The sequence below is a fragment of the Zonotrichia albicollis genome, chromosome 7 (genome assembly GCF_047830755.1).
Source record: "Zonotrichia albicollis isolate bZonAlb1 chromosome 7, bZonAlb1.hap1, whole genome shotgun sequence".
Classification (NCBI taxonomy): Eukaryota; Metazoa; Chordata; class Aves; order Passeriformes; family Passerellidae; genus Zonotrichia; species Zonotrichia albicollis.
In genome coordinates, this window is record NC_133825.1 from 46283180 (window position 1) to 46307131 (window position 23952).

Sequence of the window (23952 nt, forward strand, 5' to 3'; positions counted from 1 at the left end):
CTGTGTCAGGCACTGCCTGTAGCTGCTGCCATTTTCCTGTTGCACAGACCCGAAATAAGCTCTAATTATTAGCAGAAAATTCTGATGTAATCTTGCAGCTATTTGTAGGAGGAGTTGGAGGACATCACTTAGTAAGTCTGTTGTACGTGTTTATAAAAGATAATTATCTTGCTTAGTGGGATATCCTGGGCTTTTCTGATTTTGAATGTACAGAGATAACTAGAACCTAAGATTTTGGAGGGGAGATGATGTCTGAGAGGAGAGAGAGAGATGAATTGTGCTGGAGACTCCTGAGAGCAGTGAGACGAAACAAACTGCATTTAGCCAGCCGCGTTATTCCTTTTGTTTCTACTTGGGCTATTTCCATCTGTGTCCTGCCTGGTTTTTTGATATTTTTTTTTTGTTTTTTTTTTTTGTCAGCAGTGAAGCTGAATGTGTGTTGTCCCAGCAGTCAGTTTGGATTGGGCTTGCAGGGCTGCTGGCAGTGCTGCAGGCAGGTGGAGGATCCTGTGGCTGTGCCAGCAGAGGACAGTGCCGGAACGTCTGCTGGCCCTGAGGCTGCCCGGACACTCTGGAGCACAAAGCTGCTCCATAAATGCTCCTGATGCACCTCACTGGGCTGTCTGTGCCTAAATGGGATACAGAGGGGCAGTTTCTAAACACTTGCTGCTCTTACCTGGGATTTCAGGCTTTCTCCTGCAGTTCAGCTCCTCGTAGAGGGTTTGAATTCATCCTTCCAGTTTGGGTTTTGCTTTCACTGGGAAAAGAAGTGAATGAGAAAGGCTGCTGCTGGTATCTGACACCAGGAGGTTGTCCATCTTGCCTGGCTCCTTATTACCATTAAAAACATGTGGTGCTAGGAATTTCAACATGAGGAGCCTGCTATTACAGCTTTCTCTTCACTTACAGGTTTTACTGTGAACATTCCCAACCAGTACTGAGGGCTTGTGGCTCCTCCTCTTCAGTGGTTGTTTTACAAAATATGTAGTTTGTGGAATTACAGTCCTTGTGCAGTGCTTTTTATTACTAAAAAAGCAAATCAAGCATTGTAAAATGACATTGAACCCTCTAAAACTTTCTTCATCAACAAATCAGGCTAGAGATTCTCTTCAGGATTGTTTGTTTTTAAACATCAAACATTTTAATGGTGGTTACCATCTTCTTAATGCAAGCTCTATTTTTTAAAAGCTGCCTAAATCTAGAAGGATTTTAGCACATGATTTTATGATAATGCAAATGCTAGTGTGCATTTCCTTAGGATTTATTTGGAGTGGGAATCAAATTATGCAAGTGGTTTATTGGATTAAATCATGGAAACAGAACAAAGCACAGCATTTGGACAAATTAATTATGCATTTAATTTTAAATTAAGTTGTCATTGTAGGAAGTTTGCTTTTATTTGGGTGCAGGAGGATATGATCTCTTTTCCTGTGTTAGATTTGTCTGCTTCTATATCAACTACTGCGTGACCACAGACTGGGGAGAAATGCTGGTTATTCCCCCCAGTGTAACTGGGAGATTAGAAGCAGAGAAGCAGTAAAGATTTGCATTTTTATTAAATTTTAGACTTAGGGTTCTTTGTGAATCTTCCTGCCTTAAACTCTTTCTCTGAAAACAAAATGCTGGTGCCTCACTCCTGGTTCATGAGCACTCAGGTATTTTAGGTTCCTTTTTCTTCAGTGATAGCTCAGTAGTTGTTCTGAATTAAGAGTGTGATAAACATGAAAAAATAGAAATTATTTTTTCTCAACAGCTGTTAAAATATGTTTAAAAGAAATTGGCATCAGCATTGCCATTTATTGAAAAAATATGTTTTCTGTGATAAGATAACACGATAGGGGAAAGTTGCCTGTACTCTGAAATTACTCTGAAACCTTCTCAATATTCTGGTCCCTGGGGCAAATTAAAAAGCTGATTTTTTTCTGGCAAACTGATTTGCCTGAAATGTGTCAGGTTCATTGTTGAAAATGAGTGAATATTAACACCTTTTACTTTCTCTCTGTATAATCTATTTTTAATATGTCATTGGAAAGTATTGAGCAGAGTGGGAGTGGCCCCTGTCAATGAGAAGAGCTCTCATTTACTTCTGAAAAAAAATCACGTCATGGCATGTATTAACACCTCTTTTTTTTTGTTTCTGTTGCAGAATTGGAATATGGCAACTCATATGAAATAGAATATATGGAGAAAATAGGCTCCTCTGTGCCTGTAAGTTCTCACATCTATTTCCATTAATTTGCATTCCCCTGTCAGAATATACTACCCTGGTAATGCCCTCAGCCCCACCACCCTTTAAATTAATCATAATGTGCCTGCAGCAGATTTGCAAAGCCAGTTCCTTGAAATTGGCATAACTGGGGTAAATTGCCTGTGCTTTGTTGTCCTGTGTCCTGTAAAGCTTGTTCCATTTCATGTTTTTATTTCTAAGCTAGCATCATAGTAGTTTTCTCTGGAGATTCAAAGCCAATCAGTATTTCCAGCAGTGCAGAGTGCAGAGCTGTCTACAAAAACTGCTGAACTCTTTGAGAAATCGGGAGTAAAAGTTTGAAGAAGCTGGAGGGAACCAGGAGAGAAACAGAATTAGTGTGAGGTCTGGAATGCTGCACTGTACATTATCACTTTTTTCACCTTTTTAATCATGGATTTCATAGCCTGACTGGATCCAGTGAGGGGATATCCACTGGGGACATTAGGAAAATCACTCAGGTGGTGCTTAAAGCAATGAGAATATTCAGTGGATGTTTTAGTAACACCCTCAGCCAGGGGGTGCCTCTTGCCTGACAGAACCAGAAATCTGATTAACCCCAAACTGGGGGAAGAAGAGCCACTACAAAGAGTGAGCCATTTAGGTTTTGTCCTTTAATGGTTCCTTCCTGGGAGCATCCATCTCAGTATCAGCATTACAACCCTGTATTATTAGTTTTCTGTCAACTCATTTGCTCACTAAAGGCTTCAGTGACCTGAATTATCTTTAATGGAGAATGGTTGAATTGCTTAATGAGTTTCTCTTTCCCCGTGGCCAGCAGGATGACAGCACCCAGAAGAAGCAGTCCTTGTACCTAATGTTTGATGCCCAGCAGGAGAGCCCAGTGAAATCACCTCCCATCAGATTGTCTGACTCCACAACTCCCTGCTCAGGGTAGGTCACAGTGAGCAGTGCAGAGCCTGCCAGGGGGCCGGGTTCCCCTCAGAGCACACACACAGGAACTTCTTCCTCTCTCTGCCTCTGTGCTGCCAAGCTATTTGTTTAAAAATAGATCCCCATCTGTGTACACATATGATAGAGAACAGAGGGCAAAGAGACACAAGTTTCATGGTGGAATAAGGACATGGATTTCTCCTTCACATTCTAACTAAGTAATCACAGTGGCAACTGTTTTACTGAGTGGTGACCTCCTAGTTAAAGCTTTTTCTTAAGATACTGAGGTAATTTTCACGTTATTCTAGAAATCTGTTAATTGCAGTTTTTCACTTGGTTTTCCCTGGATACGTTTTCTGAACAAGGGCTCTTGTTCATAAGACCAGGATGTGGGAATTGTGTTTACTTCCAATAATTTTGCTTGTCAAGGACAAATGTTCTTGTGAGTAAACGTGTTTTGGAAGAGAGGTAGGTCACAGTGAGAAAGGGGTAAAAAGGCAAGTGAGAAATACTGAAGAAATGTGACCTTTCTGATAGAACTGGTTTTATTTTGATGTCTCCAGTGCATTGTTTTGAAAGGATATTTAAAAGTGTTACGAGATATATAATGATGTAAATTTCAGTTGAAACAATGTGTGTATAAATATATTTTTATATATACACATACACATGAAAGTGATGAAGAGGACTTGCCCAGCTGCTACCAGAAGCAGAATTGTGAAGCTGAAAACATGTGCACAATCTTTTTCCAGGTCGAGTTTTGAAGACCCCGAAGCCCAGCAGTCCTCTGGCATGAAAATCCCACACCCAGCGTCCCGAGTCCTCGCTGCCAGCCAGGAGGCACATTTACAGTCCCCTGACAAGGCCAAGCAGAAGGACCTGGAGCCCATGACCCTGGGAACAACTCCAGAGGCCATTGAAATCGTGAGTCCTGTATGATAATGGTTTGGGAATCTCTTCCTCCAGAAATTCTGCATTTTGCTTTTGGCCCGAACAACTCGGGCAAAGTCTCTGTTGCTTATTCAGCCTCATCTTTACCTTTAAGGCTTCTCCTGAAGACTCCTTTGTCTCTGCTGATGCTCTTCTCAATAGGATATCTAAGAAAGCCTCATTATGTGATCAGCCTGAATATCTAGATCCTGACCTGGCAGAAAAGAACCCCCCAGTATTTGCTCAGAAACTTCAGGTTCGTAGCAGAAATATAAATGTCCTTTTGTTTCTGTTTGTCCATACACAGGCAAAGGAGTGCTCTGCCTCATCTAAAAGGGGTCGAGGGAGGTTTGGATGGCATGTGGAAAAGAATTAAAATAATTATTTAATTCTTTCCAAAGTAACTCTCCCCTTTCAAAGACATGAGGAACAAAGATATTTTCATTTAACTCATGTAATTCATATAACACATAACCTTAAATTTCATCAACACCTATCCTATGTACCTCTAATGTATGTATTTTCCAGAAGTCTTTTCAAAGCAAATTATTTTAAGCTTGAGCACAGGACTTGATGTGTGGAGAGTTGTCTTGTCACCTGGCCTTAGTAAGTCTCTATGTATAGATTCATTTTTTGAGATTCAGGACCTAATTCTGCTGAAATGAAAATCAGGCTTTGTTTTTCTTGTAATTTCTCTAATGCAGAATTTGGCATGGTTTCTTCTAGGAAAAGCAAATGGATCTGCAGAGCAGTTCTGTATGTCAGGACATATTTTTTGGAATATTTACAGTGAAATTTTAAAAAACAAAAGTTGAACTAAGATTGACGTGTGGCATAAATTCACATAAAATGGAAATGAAAAAAAGAGGAGTCTGTGATAAAACAGCTTTAGCTTCAAAAAACATTTCTTTTACAGGAAGTATTGTTCATACTGATTACCTAATACAAATTATTTTTCTGCACAGCTACCTCAAAACTAACCAAGCCCTGGAGTTTTGCATCACAGTTCTCACCATGAGAGGAATTTGGGGTGTTTTTCACCCAGGAATTGTCTGAGTTACACGTTAAAATTTAACAACCCATTTTTGAGTGTGTCAGACTTTTCTTACCATGTTCTTACCACATTTTTTTCCCTGTGGGGGACTGCCCCACCAAACCCTGTGACAGGAGGAGCTAGAGTTTGCTGCCATGAGGATAGAAGCTCTGAAGTTAGCCAGGCAGATTGCCCTGTCCTCCCTGCGCTCCAAGGTACCTGCTTTGTGCCTGCCCTGTGTGTGTGAGTGTGCACAGCCCGAGTGCTGCTTGTCCTGGGGGGCACCAGGAGCATGCTGGCAGCAGAGCTGACACAGAAATGCTGCCACCCCACTCACACCCCAATTAACAACAGGCAAGAAGCAGCAGCGTTCCTGCAGCAGGAGATGGATTCTGCGGTCCAGGTAGTGGTTGTCATTTCTCTGAAGCAAGATTTGTCCTGAATTGTTTGATGGTGAAGAGTACCAAGGCTGGCTTGGCCGTAAGGACATTCTGTCTTCTGATAGTATTTTCATCTTGAAGTCAGATACCTTTGACCCTCAGTGTTTGGAAGGGAAGAAATCAGTCAACCTTGCCCTCAGGCATCTGAAGAAAGGGACTGCAGCAGGGTTGGACGGGCTACAGAGCTCCCAAGGAAAAAAAGCCTTCCATCACAATGTGTCTTTATTCATAAAGATCTAAATCTTATTTTTTTTCAATGCTACTTGCAGGTCCTGCTGGTTAGTTGTGCCTCACAGTGATGCTTTGCTGTTCTGTAGGATTGCACATGGAACTCACTGTGTTTGGAAAGCCAAAAAAGTCATCCCATAAATGTTGGTGGCTGTCTTGGGAAAGGGTATCAGCTGAATGGGATGGCAGTGTCCTGCTGCAGTGAGACTTCTCATTCCAAATGAGGAGAATGTGCTTCTGACACCCCCTTCTCCAGTAACCTTCCTCTTGTACTGTCCATTAATAGGTCAGCCCAAAGTCTTTGCCCAATCCTAAATTGTCTGAGTTCATTGCACCACAACAGCATTTGGGCTGGTTTCAGGGTAGAATTTCTTGGTGCTTTAAAGATCAGCTACATCATAAAAGTAAAGATTTTTTAAAGGTTACCTGTACTCCTCTGGAAAAACAATGATCATATTTGATTTATTTCACACAGCTTAAAGCCCATAAGTCACTTTGTTTCTGCTGTGCACATATATTTACTAAGGTAAACACATTCCTCACGGATTTAAGAGTATTTTAGAGTATGTGGTTATAATCTTTTATTTAATTTGGAAAAACATGCTGTTGTCTTCATTAGAAGGACTAACCAAGCTGAAACCTGTAATGAGGAACATAAAGAGCAAAGGAGGAAAAACAAAAATAATTTTCCTTTGTGTGACTGTGTCCCCTTGCTCTGCTGTCCTGAGTGTCAGGTGTTGGAAGAGAATGAGGTGAGATCCTCTCTAGATCCTCTCTGCTTCCTTATTCTCTCTCAAATTCCTTATCCTCCCAACACTTTGCTCTAGGATGAAGGATTCAGGACCTCCAGCATCAGGAAACACCTGAGATGAAACACATAATATTGCATAGATGTTCTTCTGTTTAAAATCTGCATTTCTGCAACCAGCCAGCTGTTCAGAAACTCACAAATTGTACTCTTTTAGACTGAAGAGAATGCATTTGTGTGTTTGTGAATACTTGTGAGTTACCCAGGGGAGATTGTGAGCTGCAGAATTTTTACAGAATGTGGGGTTACATTTTAAAGATGCTGTTCAGCATCATCACAGCACCTTGTTTTGTTGGAACAAGTTTTGAACTCCTTAGAAATATGGAACGGATTTCATGTGACTTTTTAGAAAACGTCACTAATGTGTGTAACAGAGATAACAAAAGGATAAGCAGAGGTGAGGAGAGAAAAACAGGCAGAACTCCCCGCTCTGACAGAGAACTGGCAGCACTTATTGATGATGACAGTGCCCCATGTTGGTCCAGGCACAGCAATGCTTGTAGGCCAACACCATGGGTGTCATGTTAGGCTGGGAAGGACTTTTGTCCTTGCATGGCTTTGCTATTTCAGTGTTAAATTAGCCTGTGATGACACCCCTTGTGACCTGCAGTGACTGATGGCCTGGATTAAGCAGAACAGAAACCAGCAGATGACTGCAGTGACTTAAATTTGGATGCTGCTGGCAGAATTCCCTTCTGGATGGCTGGCCTCTGTTATTTTCTGAATGCTATATAATTACATTTAACATTTGCTAAATGATGACTGAGTGGGTAACAAGAATAGGATGATAAATAAAGACAGAAGCACTTGTTATGATTAGATCACCTAAAATGAAGATTAAATATAAGCACTTTGTGCTAGCACTAGGAGTGAGAATAAGGATGTGCAGATTGTTGTTCTCAGGGTGAGGGGAGTTATTTGGCCACTCCCAAATTTCTTGTCACAGACTTAAACAACAGCAGGCCCAGTCACCTACTTTTACATTGCCAAGTATTTCTGCCTTCCAGTGTTGAGGTAAATGTTGAGGTAAATTTTCTGTTGAACAGTCTCCATTTGGATGTTGTGAGGTAATTTTTTAAATCCAGCACCTGTGGGTGCTGAGATAGGATCCAAGGAAAATAAAAACTGAAATGAAGGGCATGGGCAAAAATGGAATTAGTGCATTACAGCTTTGTGGGCTTCTCATGGTAGTGAATGAGGATTATTTCCTACAAACAGCAATGCCATTGATCTTAGCAAAACTTTACGGGCAGGAAACTTCTGCTTGGGTTTTCCTTGCTTTTCCATGTATTTGCAAGCACAAGTAGGTCTGACTTTGCCTGCCTTGACCTGTCTGCTCACACATCTATCAGAAGAATCCATCATTCCATGCACACCCAGGCAGCATTTCAGGGGTTTGGAAAGGACAGCCTCATTTCCAGCAGGGCTAAACACACATTCCTCTAACTGCTGGGATAAAAACTACTTTTCATTTTCCTTCCATTTCTCTGTTTTCTCCCTCTCTGACCTCCTGGAAGTGAGATAGCTGCAGCTGGTTAATGGATGTGCATTTCTTTCCCTTCTGGTCAGATATCTGGTTTCTGTGAAAGGTGCTGGGAAGAGAAGCATGTTGAGCTCTCAAATATTTACACTAAGATTGTAGTGACCTACATTTTGTAGTAATTCCCCTGAAGACTAATCTTTCTGTGCAAGGTTTAGTGACTTACAAATCCCTGTGATGATTATTACCCCAATTAACTGCTTACCTTCTCAGCAATTAGGTGTTAAAGCATTATTATTGGGTTATTTTGGGTAACACCATCATCCTGTTGGTCAGGTGCTGTTATTTTCTCAGGGCAGGAATATTTTGCAGGCAGCAAATAACAGTTACTGAGTCATATGCATCAGTTAGGAGCTGTGTAAAAATTGGCTTTTGAAGTAAAGCCATGATGACTTTTACTGGTTACTCCTGCCAGAGAGCCCAGCTGTGACTTGTGCAGGGTGTTCCCAGAGTTAGAGCAACACTGGTTGTACCACTGCTACAAGCATCTCTGCTCAGTGCTTAAATTCCAAGAGTTTTTATGGTCGTTTTTTTGAAATTTCAAGCTGTTCTGCACGTCATTATTGCTATTGGTTTGTACATTTTCATCAAATGCAAAGAGAGCTAGAGAAAACATAACTGTATTAATGATCTGTTGTGCACTACATAAAAATACCTATAAGTATATATTAAATGCTCTAAACATCTTTTTCTTTAAAAATTGTCATCCTCCCAGCAGTTACTTTGACATGTTTTTATATGAGCTTGAAAAACGTTTGTGTTTCTTCTTGGCACAATGAATATTTTCCAGCAATCTCTTTATGAGATCCAGCCAATTAAGCTGCGGGAGGCTTTTGAAATGTGACAGATGCAGTTCAACAGATCGATCTGAGGGGTGGCCTTTCTTTGGAGGACAGCTTTGATGATCTAATGGCTCTCTTTTATCTCTCAGTTACTCCTACTTTGTGATTAAGGAGGGAGTAAAGAACCTTTTTTTTTTTATTTATGCATTTACAGAGGTGTCTGAGCTTGTGTGCCAGATGGATTTTTGTCCTATGCAGTTGTTTTACATTTGGAGATACTTTCAGACCACAGGCTGTGCAGTTTTGACAGATCTTGGAATGGATTTTTTCCTCAGAAAATCCACCGAGTTTGAGCTTGCGCCTCCTAATTCTGTTGGAATTGATCATTATTTTAGATGTTTATGTTAAATGTAGCAAAAACAGAGAAGGCATAGCCTGCTTCATAAATCCCAGAAGAGTCAATTGACTCCTAGGTGTAAAAACAAAAAATACCAGTAAATTAGTGAGGGTCTCCTGTAAATGAAGATACAGTGAGGTGTTCTGTAGGTACTGTTTAGGTTATTCTTGTTCTAATTAAATTTTCTTGCCTAGTCTTTTAATGTTGTTAGTGTTTCTTCATGTTCTTTACAGATGTGATATCCGGAACATCTGGTCCTGGGTGCATTGTGTACAATTTTTAATACAGCTTCTTCAGTCAGGTGTGATACAAGAACTCACAAGGGATTACAACAAAATTAGCAGTGGGTTTGGATGCTTTCTGTGATGCTGGGCAGTGTGAGAAGAGCTGTGAGGAGGTGAATGTTTTATGGAATAGCATCTGGCAAAGTTTCCTTTACAAGTGTTGAGACAAGAATATGTGATGTTGAAATTAATGAGTACTGAACCTTGATCCAGACATTATCTACTCCTTTCACATCCCTGTGCTTCAGTCACTGGAGCGTGATTCTGCTATTTTCTTTTAAAAAAGGATAAACAAAACAACTTAAACAAAACCACACCACCCTCTTTTACAAAAAAAATACAAGAAAATAATTATTTTCTCTTTTATGTAAAAAATGATTGAAGTACTCTACATTCCTACTCTTAATTATTGCAGATAAAGCCTAAAGACTTAGCTACAGCATTAGTGAACTTGAATGAGCAGAATACATTGTTTTATGCACAAAGTTAACAGGTAAACTGGGAAAACACATTATCCCTTTTTTAGCAGCAAGGAAAACAGGATTTGAATATCCATTTCCATCAGTGGATGGAAGAAGGCAGTGATCAACCTGACTTTCCTCCCCACTCATGGTCCAGCCCTTGTGGTGGGGGCTTGGCAGTGCCCAGAGCAGCTGTGGCTGCCCCTGGATCCCTGGCAGTGCCCAAGGCCAGGCTGGACAGGGCTGGGAGCACCTGGGACAGTGGGAGGTGTCCCTGCCATGGCAGGGGTGGCACTGAATGGGATTTAAGGTCTCTTCCATCCCAAACCATTCTGGGTTCTGTGGACTCTCCTTTGGAATCTCCTCAGTTTTCATGTGCTGTACCTTGGATTGTTTGCATCAAGAGTTGTTTGTGAGATATCTCCTGCATCTCAGTGTCACATTCCTGTTCTTTGCTCTCCTCATTTCACATGCTGCTCTCCCTTATTAATCTCTGCTGCTGACATGAGCAAAATTGACAGCTGCAAAAAAAGCCTCATTTAACTGACTAATCGCATGCTGGACACCAGTGGGGCAGCAGTGCCACCTGCATAGTCACACTTTTTCTGTGATATTCTTTATGATAGATGCCATGTATTGACAGGCCAGACCTAAGAAAGTGAGCTGTCCTCTTGCTTCTGGTTTCTTGATTTATTTTTATGGAAGCAGAATTCCCCTTAACAAGCTTTCTGCCTTCAAATCTGATTCTTCCTGCTGACGTGCATTTCTTGTGGATATTGTGGTGGAAAGCAGTACATTTTCTAAGATAAGACTTTAAAATATTGATAACAAAATGCTGCCTTTATTTTCTCTCTGTAAAGGTAATATGACTCTCATGGTGCTTCTTATGGATCTTCAATGTATATTTTATGATTGCTGAATTCAGAGCTCCTTGTTTGTGTTGTAATTTAGACTACAAGTCCTAGCACCACACCAGAAAACCCATGAGCTAAACACCTATTTAATGGTTTGTTTCTTTGTATTTAAACAAACAAACCCACAGAGAGAACCTGCTATCCCAGCAGATGTTTCCATCTCCAAAAGCGCTCTGTACTCCCGCATCGGCGCCTCAGATGCAGAAAGCACCACGGCTCTGCTCTACCCCCAGCAGGACCTGGACTCTGCACTACGGCTGGCCAGGGCAGAGGTAACTGTCTGCACAACCTGGGAAAGGAGAAACCTGCCCCTTCCTGTTCCCTTCTTGCCTGTTTTCTCCCAAATGTGATCACTTGTTCTGTTCTTGGAGCCATCCTCAGCCACACTAAAGCAAAAGGTGCCACACTGCAAGTTTTACTTGTTTTACAGATGTGAAAAGCAGATATGATGTAAACACAAATCTTTATGGTTTTAAACCTCAGTCAAGATGCACTGTGCATCTTGACATTGTTATATAATTATATAAAAATATATGCTGCTTGAAATAGGAATAAAATGATGTATTTTACAAAGCTATGTATCATATTAGTGTGGCTAGCAATGGCAATGAAAAAATGGATATAATCCAGAGGGGTTTATTCCCTTTGTTTTCTGTTTCAGATTGTGGCCAAGGAAAGGGAAGTATCTGAGTGGAAAGAGAAATATGAAGAAAGCAGAAGGGAAGTGATGGAAATGAGGTGGGTTATTGATCACTGTGTCAGAGAGCCTCATCTCAGCCTGACAACAGAGTACCAGGCTCATACAATTGTTCTGCTTAGCTTTATTTGTAACTTAAGGCATGGCATTGCACTGATCCTGAACTGATCCTTTATCTTTTCTCTGTATGGGGGGCACCACTGTTCAGGGTAATCACTGAAAACTTCTGTGTTGCTGATCTCATTCACACCCTCAGAATACTGAGATAAGGGAGGTTTTACTCCAGGTTAATGCCAGGGAAGGAGTTCCTCTGGTCTGTGTGTGAATTCTCACTAGGATTGCATGGTGAGGTTCCTGTTGCAGGCTGGATGAGTTGCTGCAGAGCTGGCAGGAGGGTGCACATTAAATGCACATTAAATTCACTTCTAGTTCTGCTTGGAAAAAGGAAGGAATGTAGGGAAGAACATGCAGGTTTGCAGTAGTACAGGCTGCCTCCAGGACATCATTGTAAAGTTGTTCAACAACAGAAATCAAAGCAGTGTCAGTAGAAAAGCATTTCCTGTACAGGAACCACTCTGGACTATCAATGTTGGCTTTTAGGGAGATTCTACACCCTTTTCTTTGAACTAAGATGATTTTTTAATTGCTGCACACACTAAGGTTGATTTTAGTAAAGCAGTAGTTCTCTTGGCTTTTGCTCTCTTGTTCCCTTTGAGAGCTGACAGAAGGACCCAGAGCTTTTCAGTTTGTTCTGGTTGTGTGTGTTCTATTTCTGTGCCAGCCTGCCTCTGTTACATTAAATATCTGTACACTGGAACATGGTTTGATCCTCCTCTCCAGCCCAGGTCCTACCACTTGCAAGGATGACAGCAAAATCCCTGTAGTGGATGATGTGAGCAGTGCTGCTCAAAGAAACTGATGCCTTCCATTCAGTCAGTTAAAAACCTTTCAAGCTTTCAGCCTTGCTTTTTTTTTTTTCAGTTGGTAGGACCATAAGGAGGACAAAACAATGAGCTTGGCTTGCTCATTGATCTGAATCTGAGAAAGCCATCAATTGCAGAAGAGAGTGTATAAAATACTTTATGGAGCCTTTAAAGCTTATTATTTTCTACCTTCAAAAACCAGAAAAAATGGTCCTCCCTCTTAACTAAAAAAAAAGGAAACTGTCACATTATTTTAGCATCCCTCCTTTAAGTAATAATTCATACAAATCACTTCTGAGACTGAATTTTCTTTAAAATCCTTTCTGTTCTAGCACCAGCTTCTTCCCAAAATGCAGAGTTTCAGTGATTTAAAACTAAACTCTGTATCTAGTGATGACCTACATAATCAATCACTTATATCCAGGAAAACTGTGCTTAGGGAGGGAGAGTAGAAGGGAGCTGCAGTGCAGAGCTCCACAAACGCTTGCATGGATGCCAGGAATTGCACATGGCAGATTGGAGTAGCAGCAGCACGGGGCTCTGAGCCAAGGCATCTTAAGAGAAGCATCTGCAAAAGGCAAGGGCAGCCTCTTTATTTCTTTTTTGCCACCTCCCAGCGCCCAGCTGAGTTCTCTCACCTCCCTTGTGCTCTGCTGGGATGGGGAACAAAGCCCTGGCATAGCCCTGAAATGCTTAATGAGGAGCAACAGAACGGAGTGGCTGTGAGCAGTCAGACCCAGGGAGCCAAACCAGGAGGGAGCAGAGGGAGGGATTGTGAGGAATGCCTCAGTGTGCAGCTCACACTCGAGTGTGGGGCCTGCTCTGCTCTGTGTCTGCTGGCTGCCAGTGGGCACTGCCAGGCCTTTCCCTCATGGAAGGAGAGCCAGGGGTGACACAGAGCAGCTGCACCTTCATCTTCCACACAGTAATTTGCTTGTGTGTGTCTCCACCCTCCAGAAAATATGATTTCAAAACCCCCCCCTACAATAACCAAGCCAGATCTCCCACAGGCACATGCTCGGAACGTGTGGATGAAAGAGAAAAAAATCTGGCTAATATTGTCACAAAATGATAAATACACATATGTGCACCAAGATAAGATTTCTCTTGGAAGTTGAAATGTTCAAGCAGTCCATGTGTGGTAAATTAGAGATGCAGCAATGAGATATGACATAATGATAAGCAGGGAGTGAAGGGATTATTTAGAGCTGCAGGCACAAAAGCATCACTTCCCAGAGAAGGAGAAGCAATGCTCCTGTACCCATGTACTGCATAGTGTAGCTGGAACATCCTGAATTCATCTAAATTACCAGGAAAAGATTACTTGGAGGAAATTCCACTCCAGAGAACAGAAGGCAGAATGAGAGGTTTAATAATGCAGTAGCCATCAAAGAGCTGAACCACAGCGGCTGTACCATAATCCAAGAGTCTAACCAGAGGCAGGCAAGAAATACTAAATTATGATTTTTTGGAGATCTGATTGATCGTGACTCTGTAAGGGGAGTCAGGCAGATGACCTCTGAGAGCCTTTATAGCCTTAGATTCTGGTGTTTTTATGCCTTACAGATGATCAGACTGTGTCTCAAATACATTTAGGCCTAAGTAATGTGTCAGCCTGGGGTTAAGCTGTGCCCTCCCAAAGAGGGATGATGTGGCAGCATCCTTTGGTTCCCCAGCTGTAATGACCATTATTTAGGCTGCTGGACTGAAAGAGGCCTTTGACATGAATCTGGAGCAAATCCTTCCCCGGGAAGTGCTGCAGTGTTGTAATGTTGTGTTCCTTACCCCGAGTACCCTGAGTCCTTGGCTTCCCCTTCTTGGATGATAAAACTTCCCAAAGGTGCCTTGTGTCACAAGGACATGACAAAGCTTTAAGATCCTCCTTGCTTACAGCAGGCTTTTGAGGTAATCTGCTTTGGACATGAAACCAAACCCTTTCTTTTAGGGCAAAATCCTTGCTGTTATCTTTGCCCTCCAAAGTGTTATTTATGGCTGAAAGGAAAAATCCCAGTGCTGGGGTTAGAGCCCTGCTCTCTGAGTGCTCTGCAGGACCAGGGCAGGGGAGATGCTGCTGACCTTAGGGCCAGGTGACCTTCTCAGGCCTCTGGGCTCTGTCTGTGATTCAGATTTGAGGCACTTCTGGAGTTACTACAGTTGATTTTTAGGAACTCTGCAAGTTTCTCCTTTCCTTACTGACTTTTATTCCCACATCCTTTCTGTAACCTCACCAACTGCAGCAGAGCTTTGAAAATGGAGCAAGTGAAAGTGAGTTTCAAAAGAGGTGTATTCCAACTCCAGTGAGCTGTTTGGAATATCCACTTCTGATGAAGTGTGGGGTAATTTTGTTTTTTGTAGACGGTCCTGCGTGGCTCATGAATCAAAGCACAGATCAAGCTAGTCTCATTTCATTAGCTTTATTTGGCTCTGGGAAGGGATGGATCATCTTTCTAAATCACATTTAATCTGCTTATTTTGGCTAACCTCTTTTCAAGAAGGAAATTCAAAGCCTACCGTGAGTATACGGAATAAAACGGTCTTAAAAGTAGAATTTTGCCACCTCTGCTTCAAAAACAGATTTGGGAAATGGGACATGATGGATTTTGTGCTACATAGTTGAATATTTTGATCTTGTTCTTTTAAGTGGTAGTGAATCATTTAATCATGAGAACATTCATTTGGAAGATGAGATACAATTTGGATGATAGCCAACACTACTCCTGTTAGGTTTACTTGCTGCCAATTATAAGTTTACTTGAAGTTTATATTAAAAAGAAACCAACACAAATTTGGAGAAGAGGGGAGAAAGTAATGGAAACATCAGGCTCTTTGTAATACTTGAGTTAGGGCAGTGTTTATAATCACGATGGGTGATGTTTCAAAAAGCAGAATCTGTTTCAAAGCAATCTCTTCTTCCTCCCCTCACCTTTATTGATTTCCATGGACAGTTAAAAATCAGGTACAGTGTTAAAATTCTCAGTTTTGTTATTTGGGCAATGAAGAACATATAAAAGTATGATGGGATTCTGTATCTCTTTAAAGCACTACAGTTCAGTTTATGATAGTGTTATTTGCTAAGTAAGCATGAGTAATGATGTTGTTTGCCAAAATTTGTCTTTTTTTTGTTTTCCCCTCCTACAGAAAAATAGTTTCGGAATACGAGAAGACGATTGCTCAGATGATAGGTAGGTGTTCCTGCTGTGAAAGGTGCTCCCTGGTTGGAGTCTGTGGGCTTCATTTTGATGCTGGCTGCATCTGCTGATGCTGCAGGGAATTGTGAATGCATCTGAGGACACCAGGAAAGGAAAAGTCAGGGCCTCGTCTCACAGCCAGCAGCCCCCGGGCAGTTCAGGTAACACAGAGAGCTCAGGGCTTTCCCTAGGAAACAGGTTCAAATTCATGGGTTTCTCCAGGAGAGACTTTCAGTGACCTAAAAACCCCTTAGGCATCAGCTCACAGCTGTTTAAAGGCAGATACCAAAGTTAGCTCTTCACAGCAACAGGGATTATCTGTGCTAAGTGCATTGATCAGACCAAAACCAAGATTAACTCCAATCCCAGCTGGGACCTTCCAGTGCCCAATCCACCCCCCCCCAGTTACTTACTGACACAGGGGTCTCCTTTCAAGTCTAAATTGTGACAAGTTTGGCCTCTCAGTAATTAAAAAACACCTTTGCTAACAGCATGTCTCACAGATAAAAACCTCTACCCTCAGTAGCTCTCCAAAGCCAAAGGTTGCAGGGCTCGTGTGGTTCCTCAGCACGTGAGGTCTGGCCCCTGGGATGTGATTTTAAAGCCTCCTCTAAGATTTCTAAAGCTCTTTTTATTAGTCTGGCTATAGCAGGCACAAGCACCAGTGGCTTGGGCTGCCTTGCACTGCTTCAGCTCCAGCAGTTTCCCAGAAAGGCAAATGGCTGAGTGGAATTTTGGGGTCTCCAAGGCCAGAGGTGCTCAGAAGAGCACCAGATTCTGGTGCTTTTGCTGCCTTCCTGGATTTCTTGGCCATTGGGAGGCATTTCAGCCTCATTTCAAGTGAAGGGTAAAATGCACCTGCAAATAAATTTTATGGTAATGACAGCTATAACTAATAAATTAATGAAATACATATAATAATGAACAATAAACACTAATAATATGCCAGGCTTCATTCTCTCTGGTGTTTTGCCTCCATTGCCTTTTGTATGCACAACTGAGCCAATGTGCTGCTTTCTGACATGGTGTGTGTCATTGTCATCATGCAAATGTTCAAGCAGGAGTGACCAGAGTGTGCAAAGAACTTGTTTCATTTTGGTTTACAGTAAACATACCCTGGTGTGGCATCCACCCTGAACCTGGCCAGTCCTACAGACACACGAAAGACCTGTCCTTTCTTCCCCAAGCTATGCATACAGTTAACAACAGATAAATTAGAATTCTGTTTTCGAGAAAGAAATTTTTAAAAAATAGTTAATTTTGAGACTGCAGTGCAACAGTAAGATACAGAATAGGAATCCTGAGGCAGATGCCTTGGTGTACATGGTGTGTTCCACCATTGCCATTTCCTCCTGTTGCAAAGAAATGAAGGTTCAGTAAGTATTGGGCCACTGACTGTAATATAATAGCTCTTTAAACTTCAGATTCAGAGTATCAGAGCCTCTCTGTGGTGAGTATTTAAGGGCTATGGTTATAAGTAATTGAATTTGCTGTCCGTTTGCAAAGGAACTGAACCAACAACAGCTACACAGAAAACATCCTTTCTGTGTTAATTAGAGCAGTATGCAAATCCTACAGCATGGTAAAACGTTAAATGTGAGGCTTCTCCCTGCATTTAATGTAAATTTTTGATCTAATTGTCCCACTTTGTCATGCCATTTCTTGTAAATTGCTGTCCCTTCCGATAAAGGAATTCACTCATCCGAATGCCACATGTGGAGGAAAATGTGTGTTTGTTATTTGCATGTACTTCAGTGACCTGTTAGTGATGCCTCAGTGCTGAAGCAGAATATGCATCTGAACAAAAGAAATGCCTGTGCTGTTTCTGTTCATCATTTAACCCTTCTGAACTATTTATACAGCCCTGTTAGAAGGGCACTGTGCATAAACCAAATTCACCAATCCCTTTGATGAATATTCAGTGAGGTTGATAGGTCCTGCTGAGCTTTTTGCAGGCTGGTGTGTGCATAATGAATACTGAAAATGTCCCATATTAACAATATATGACTGCCTATGTTTGCTTCTAAAGGCACTGAAAAATGTGCATTGCAAACAGCAATTGCCTTTGATTCCAAGGGCTGTGGAAGGTTCAGTATTTGCTGTCTCACATATATGGAACCCAAAATTACCCAGCTTAGCTGCTGTGATTACTTCATGCCACACTGTGCAGGCTGCCAGTGTGGAGATCCCTGTTTAGTGTCACTTGGTGTATTTTTTCACTCGTGCTTTTATCTTTTTTTCCCCTTTTTTTTCTTACATTTGCCTCAACTCCTAACACATTTTAGTTTACTCTGAGGAGTGGGGAGAGGACAGACCAGGCTTTCAGGCTGTGCTGCTGCTTTGTGCTTGGTGCTGTTTGCTCTGACAGCCAGGGAGCAGAGCCTGGGTGACCCCAGTGTTCCTGCACCCTCCACACACCTGGCTCACAGCCAAAATCCCCACCCCAGTTTCTTTTCACTGACAAGTTTCTAATGTTGGTTTGTTGGTCTTTTTTTCCCTGTTAGAAATGTATCCTTATTTTTACATTTGAATACATGATGACATTTATGAGATTTTACATTATGAGATTTACATTATGAGGATTTTTTTATTACTTTACATTTGAATAGATGATGAGATTCTCCTTGTGAAAAACAAACAGATGTTATGCTTTGTGCATTACAGGTTGTTGCATTACTTATTTGCTGCTTTCCTAACAATTCCCGATTTTTCTATTTTGCTTCCGTTTTCGTTGCTTCTTGCTATTTGCTTGCAAAAACAAAACAGGCAAGCCTGGTAAGTAAAGCTTTTCACCAACTTTCACACCAGCATTTTGCATCTTTAGTTTCTTTTGCTTTTGTTCTCTGTTTGCTGCATTCCCATTAAGTCGTGTGAGTAGTAGTGAGCTGAGCCTGAAAAGCGGATCTGCCGTGGTGCTGCTCTGATTCTGTCAATTTGGATAGTGCTAGTCCTGAGCATACTGCTGTGATTGTTGGTGAGCCCTGGGCAGGCTGTGTTGCAGATGTGGAAGTCATTTAATTCAAATATTTTGATCACATAACTTCGTAAACATATTTAGAATTAAGGATGTGTGGCCACTTATCTAAGATTTGACTTAGCACATTTTATTGAAACTACATCATAGTCTTAGAAAATAGAACATCCTTTCCAACCCAAACCATTCTGTGATTTTATGAAAGTATCACATAAAACTCTAGTCTCCCTCCAGCCAAGTTTCTGCCTTTTGTTGTATTTAACCACTTTGGTTTGGGAGCATCACTTGGATGGGCTTGGAGCAGCCTGGTGCAGTGGGAGGTGTCTCTGTCCATGGCAGGGACATTAAATTATTAAATTATTAAATGATCTTTAAAGGATCTTCCAACCCAAACCATTCTGTGGCTCTGTAGCATTTGCCCCAGTTTCCATGAGTTTAAATGGTGCTGGGGGTTGAGTGTTGGAGGAGCTGATCCAGCTGAGGAGAGAGGAGAGCCCACAATGTGCTGGGAGGAAGAGGAGGAGCTCAGTAGTTGTGAGGGAGTGTGACATGAATTATTAACTTCCTGATCGCCCTGGAAACAAGTAAGGAAGTGGCTAAAATACCTCAGACAACAGTCTCACAAAAAGTAGGGATGTGATACTAAATACACTAAAATATTTTGGATGAGGATGCACATGGATCTCTTGCCCATGGAGTTGCAGCAGTGACAGAAGTGTTGCCAGAGAACAGGATCCTGCCAGGAAAGGGTTTGGAATTATCTAGGCAGGGTGTAATCTCCAGCACAATTAAACAAATCTAGTGCTGGAACACAAGGAGACAGCCTCTGAGCTTTAGAAAAATAAACAAAAAACAACAATTTTTTTTTTTGTTTTAATTGAGAACACATTAATTTTGACATTAGAGAGGAATACAGAGTGTCTCTGAGAAAGCAAAATAGAAAAGAATGTTTCTTTTTAATAAAATGTTAAATATATCCAAGTGATATTGTATTACACAGTTGGGCTTCTCTGCCATGTCCATGGTGTTTGTTCACCAGTAAAATAAAGGTGTTACAAGCAGGTTCTGAGAACTTCTCTGGTTCTTTTCATCTTCTGTATCACACAGAGCAAAACAAGCTCAGGTCAGGCTCTGCCCCAGCCAGGTGCTGTCAGAGGTGAGCAGAGGAGCTCAGGAGCTGATGCACTTGCTCTAGCCTTGGTCAGGCCAACAAAAATGTGTATTTTTTGGATGGAATATGCAAGAGGAAGAGATAAATCTCAGCTTGGGAATTGACAGTATCAGCTTTGGCATTTTGGAGCTGACCAGCACTATAAATAATTCAGATGAAATCTTCTATTCAAATAAAACCAACGAACTTGTTTAGTTTTTATGTTTCCAAATATGAAGATCCAGATGAAAAGTTGTACATTGTGAAATGCCCCATGCTTTTTCCACAGGAGAACTTTTTACCTTATCTTAGTTTCTATCATAAACCAAGGAAAATGGTAATATAAAACTGTTGTGTTTTGTGGGTGGGTTTTCCTTTAGGTATCATGCAAAGTACCCCTTAAAACAAGGGCACAAGAATCATAGTTTAGGATGTGAAGGAAAAAATGCAGCATTTTGGAAGACAATGCCAGACCTTTTCTTCCAGTGTTATGTGAATATCCCAGCTTATTATGAGGTCAATTCTCTTGAAAATTCCTCCTCCATATGGATTTGTATTCCTGTTATGTTCTTCCCACCACCCCTGGCTCAAATTTAGCTATACACAGGAGGAGTTTGGCAGATGTTTTTTGCAGTTTTTTTGCACTTAGGAAGTCTGTCTGATGTTAGATTTCCTTTCTGCCACTTGCTCCAGCAATCCTGAGAGCTGGTAAAACATTGCTTTTCCAAGGGAAGAATTGAATTGCACTGAACAAAGTGCCTTGTTTATGCAGGATTAGAAGGTGCCAGGAGATGACAGGCATTTATCAACAGTGGCAAATAACTTGTGGCCGGTGCTAGGAATGTGCATAAATGTCCTTTCCTTCAGCTCGTGCATCTTCAGGGGAAATCCAGCACCTGCCTTTTCGAGTTCAGAGTGAAGAAATCATCACTACAGAGATACATTCACATTTTCCCCCAACATCAAAATATTTAAATATCACTGTATTTAGCAACTGTTTTCCAAACCAGGCTTGTGTCTTTATATAAATCTGACTTTTCTGGATCCTATAAATTTACTAATACACAAATAGGGCAGAGTATAGTAGAAACTGTAGATGATAGTGAACTCAGTGGACTTACTCCTGTTACCCTTCTGAAAACCTCTCTTTTCTCTACTCCTCTCTTCTTTCAGAGGATGAACAGAGAGAGAAATCTGTCTCCCACCACACTGTTCAGCAGCTCATAGTGGAGAAGGAGCAAGCTCTGGCCGATCTGAACTCAGTGGAGAAATCCCTGGCAGATCTTTTCAGGAGATACGAGAAGATGAAGGAAGTCCTGGAGGGGTTTCGGAAGGTGAGTCATCTTAACATCTCCTTTAAAGAGCAGAGCTGAGCAGATTCTGTGGACCAGAATGTGCTGTGCTGCTGGACAGAAGGCAGGACTTGTGTTTCCAGCTGATTCTGATGTTCTGCATGCCAAACCATAATCTTCAGGTGAAGGATTGCAGGCAGCTATCAAATGCAAACAGAAAAATTGTAAAACTCCTTGCATTGTGAAATATTCTCTTTCAGGGGGTGTCAGTGTTGGACTGCAGCCCTTCAAACAGCTGTGTGTGTGACTCCCTGTCCTGCATTTTAACCTCTTGGTTTAAATTTGATGTCATCTTCTCTTTTAAGAATGAAGAAGTGTTGAAGAAATGTGCGCAGGAATATTTGTCACGAGTGAAGAAGGAGGAGCAGAGGTACCAGGCACTCAAAATTCATGCTGAGGAGAAACTGGACAGGTAATTGAGTCATGGATTCACAGAATGGTTTGGGTTAGAAGAGATCCTTCCTAAAACCATCTTGTTCCACCCCCTGCCATGGGCAGGAACCTTCCACTGGTCCAGGTTGCTCCAAGCCCTGTCCAACCTGGCCCTGGGCACTTCCAGGGCTGGTGCAAGGATTATACACATTTTTTCAGGAGTTCATGCTGCAGAAGGATTCCCATGGCTGGACCTCACATCCCAAACTGATCCTGCGATATGCAAAGCACAGGCTGCTCTGGGATAGAGGTGGAAAGAAATGCAATAATGAGAATTTCTGCAATGTGCTGGTGTTTCTTCCAGCTCCTGACCATACAGAACACCTTAAATTTCTATATTTAGCTAATGTCTTTACATTTGTTAATGTATTATCATGGGAGGATCAAGAAAGAAGCCATTAGCCAGTTTCTTTTTTCTAGATCTCCACATAATGACCACTTAAGCCTTTCTAGGGATCATGTTCAGGACTCATAGTACAGTGCCCTAAACTGGAGATCATATTTGGTAACTGCCATAAAACACTTCTGCCTGAGTCATATTTGTGACCTCAGCAGAGATATCTGAGAGAAGCACAAAGAGAGCAACACAGACAGTAAGAAAAGGCTCTGCAGCCCCTGCTGAGCAACAGAGGGAGTTGTGGAAAGTGTTCAGGGACAAATCTCACAACATACCCAGGATGTGCAGAAGGCAGCCCTGCCCTCTCCCCCCATTTGTAAAGGTGCTGTCCACCCTGGGGCACCCTCTGCCCTTTCCTGTGGAGACCCAGATGTGACCAAGCCCTGTGATTTTTGCAGAGCCAATGCTGAAATTGCACAAGTGAGAGGCAAGGCCCAGCAGGAGCAGGCAGCGTACCAGGCCAGCCTTCGCAAGGAGCAGCTCAAAGTGGATGCCTTGGAGAGAACACTGGAACAAAAGGTAAATAAACCAGGAGCCAAGCTCTGCCTGAGGGTTGTCCTGCAGCTTTGGGGACAGCAGCACTCCCCAGATTTTAAGGCAGAACCCCTGTGAGCAGCAGCTGGAGCCAGGTTTGATCTGAGCCCAAGTGTTTGGGGCTGGCTCAGCCTTGGGCAGAGCTCAGACTGCACCTCTGCAGCCCAGGCCTTGGCTTGCTTCACTTCTCAGGTTTTTCTCTCAGGTTCTGTTTCCCTTTTTAGTGCTAGCTGTAATTCCAATGCTAATTCCAAAGTGTCTGTAGGAAATGCCTATTTATATCTCTAGCTCAGCCAAGGGAGCTTGCTTTGGCACAGAACAGCTTGTCCTTGCTTGTAGCTCTGCAAGGCAGGGTGAAAATAATGAAAAAAAAAATAGAAAAATGCAGCCTAGAAACAAATTTCCACTCTGTATTATTGTGGAGTACTGGGAGTGAGTGCTGTGAGGCTGCCTGCTTTGGTGCTAAATTTGATTTATTAAAACTGGAGGAGCTGAATTTGGAAGAAAGGAAGCATTTGTTTGAATGCATGTAGCTGTACTATGAATATGAGCACTTAGTTGTACTATATATGCAGATATATCTGTATGTATAAATCTCCTGTTCTCAGCATTGGAGAAAAGTTAATTTTCCCACACCTTTCTCACTAGTTAGATAACATTAAAATTAAAAAAAAAAAAACAAACCTCCTCATCTCTAATGCAGCAATCCTTTTCCTAATACTTCATATTTTATTTTCCAGAATAAAGAGATAGAAGAATTAACAAAGATTTGTGACGAACTGATTGCCAAAATGGGGAAAAGCTAACTTTTAACCAAATTTCTGGACTTCGATACTGAGTGCAATATGACCATTGGCACACTGATGTCCATACATTTATGTGGACAGGTTATATTTTCACTTTTTCGTATGCACTACTGTATTTTCTTTCTAAATAAAGTTGATTTAATTGTATGCAGTACTAAGATGACTATCAGAATTTCTTGCTATTGTTTGCATTTTCATAGTATAATTCATAGCAAGTTGATCTCAAAGTTCCTGTATCAGGGAGATTGTCAAGTTCTCTAAGAAAATACAAATTGCTGATCCTAGCCTTCCCTTTGTACATGAGTTCCCATGTTGGATGTCTTTTGGATTTAATATAAACATGTATTACTTGCATGGGGACTCTTGCCTTAAGGAATGTAAACTTTATCTGCATTTGCTGATTTGTAAAATAAAATCTAAAAAAAAAAAAAAAGAAGGAAAATGCATGTCACAAATGAAATTCTCTATTGTAAATAAATTTTTTCGTTGAAAGTTGAAGATAAGTATGTCTCTCTTTTGTGTCCTTCACTTGCTTATTGCAGC

General features: G+C 41.5%; 1 protein-coding gene across 14 annotated transcripts in view; it reads left to right on the forward strand.

Annotated features, from left to right (window-relative positions):
* TACC2 (transforming acidic coiled-coil containing protein 2) overlaps positions 1-23851 on the forward strand; it is a 127625-nt gene extending 103774 nt beyond the window's left edge. For 5 of the 14 annotated variants that reach the window (XM_074545330.1, XM_074545335.1, XM_074545336.1 and 2 more), the window contains 12 exons: positions 2147-2208; positions 3024-3139; positions 3892-4072; positions 4185-4325; positions 5237-5317; positions 11085-11228; positions 11618-11694; positions 15715-15758; positions 21062-21222; positions 21546-21652; positions 22468-22588; positions 23344-23851. In XM_074545330.1, the coding sequence (XP_074401431.1) occupies positions 2147-2208; positions 3024-3139; positions 3892-4072; positions 4185-4325; positions 5237-5317; positions 11085-11228; positions 11618-11694; positions 15715-15758; positions 21062-21222; positions 21546-21652; positions 22468-22588; positions 23344-23409 (1301 nt within the window). In that variant the 3' untranslated portion in view covers positions 23410-23851. The remainder of the gene's footprint in view (positions 1-2146; positions 2209-3023; positions 3140-3891; positions 4073-4184; positions 4326-5236; positions 5318-11084; positions 11229-11617; positions 11695-15714; positions 15759-21061; positions 21223-21545; positions 21653-22467; positions 22589-23343) is intronic. The other 9 variants (XM_074545339.1, XM_026795215.2, XM_074545341.1 and 6 more) reach the window with 5 other exon arrangements.
* Positions 23852-23952: the final 101 nt, after the last annotated feature.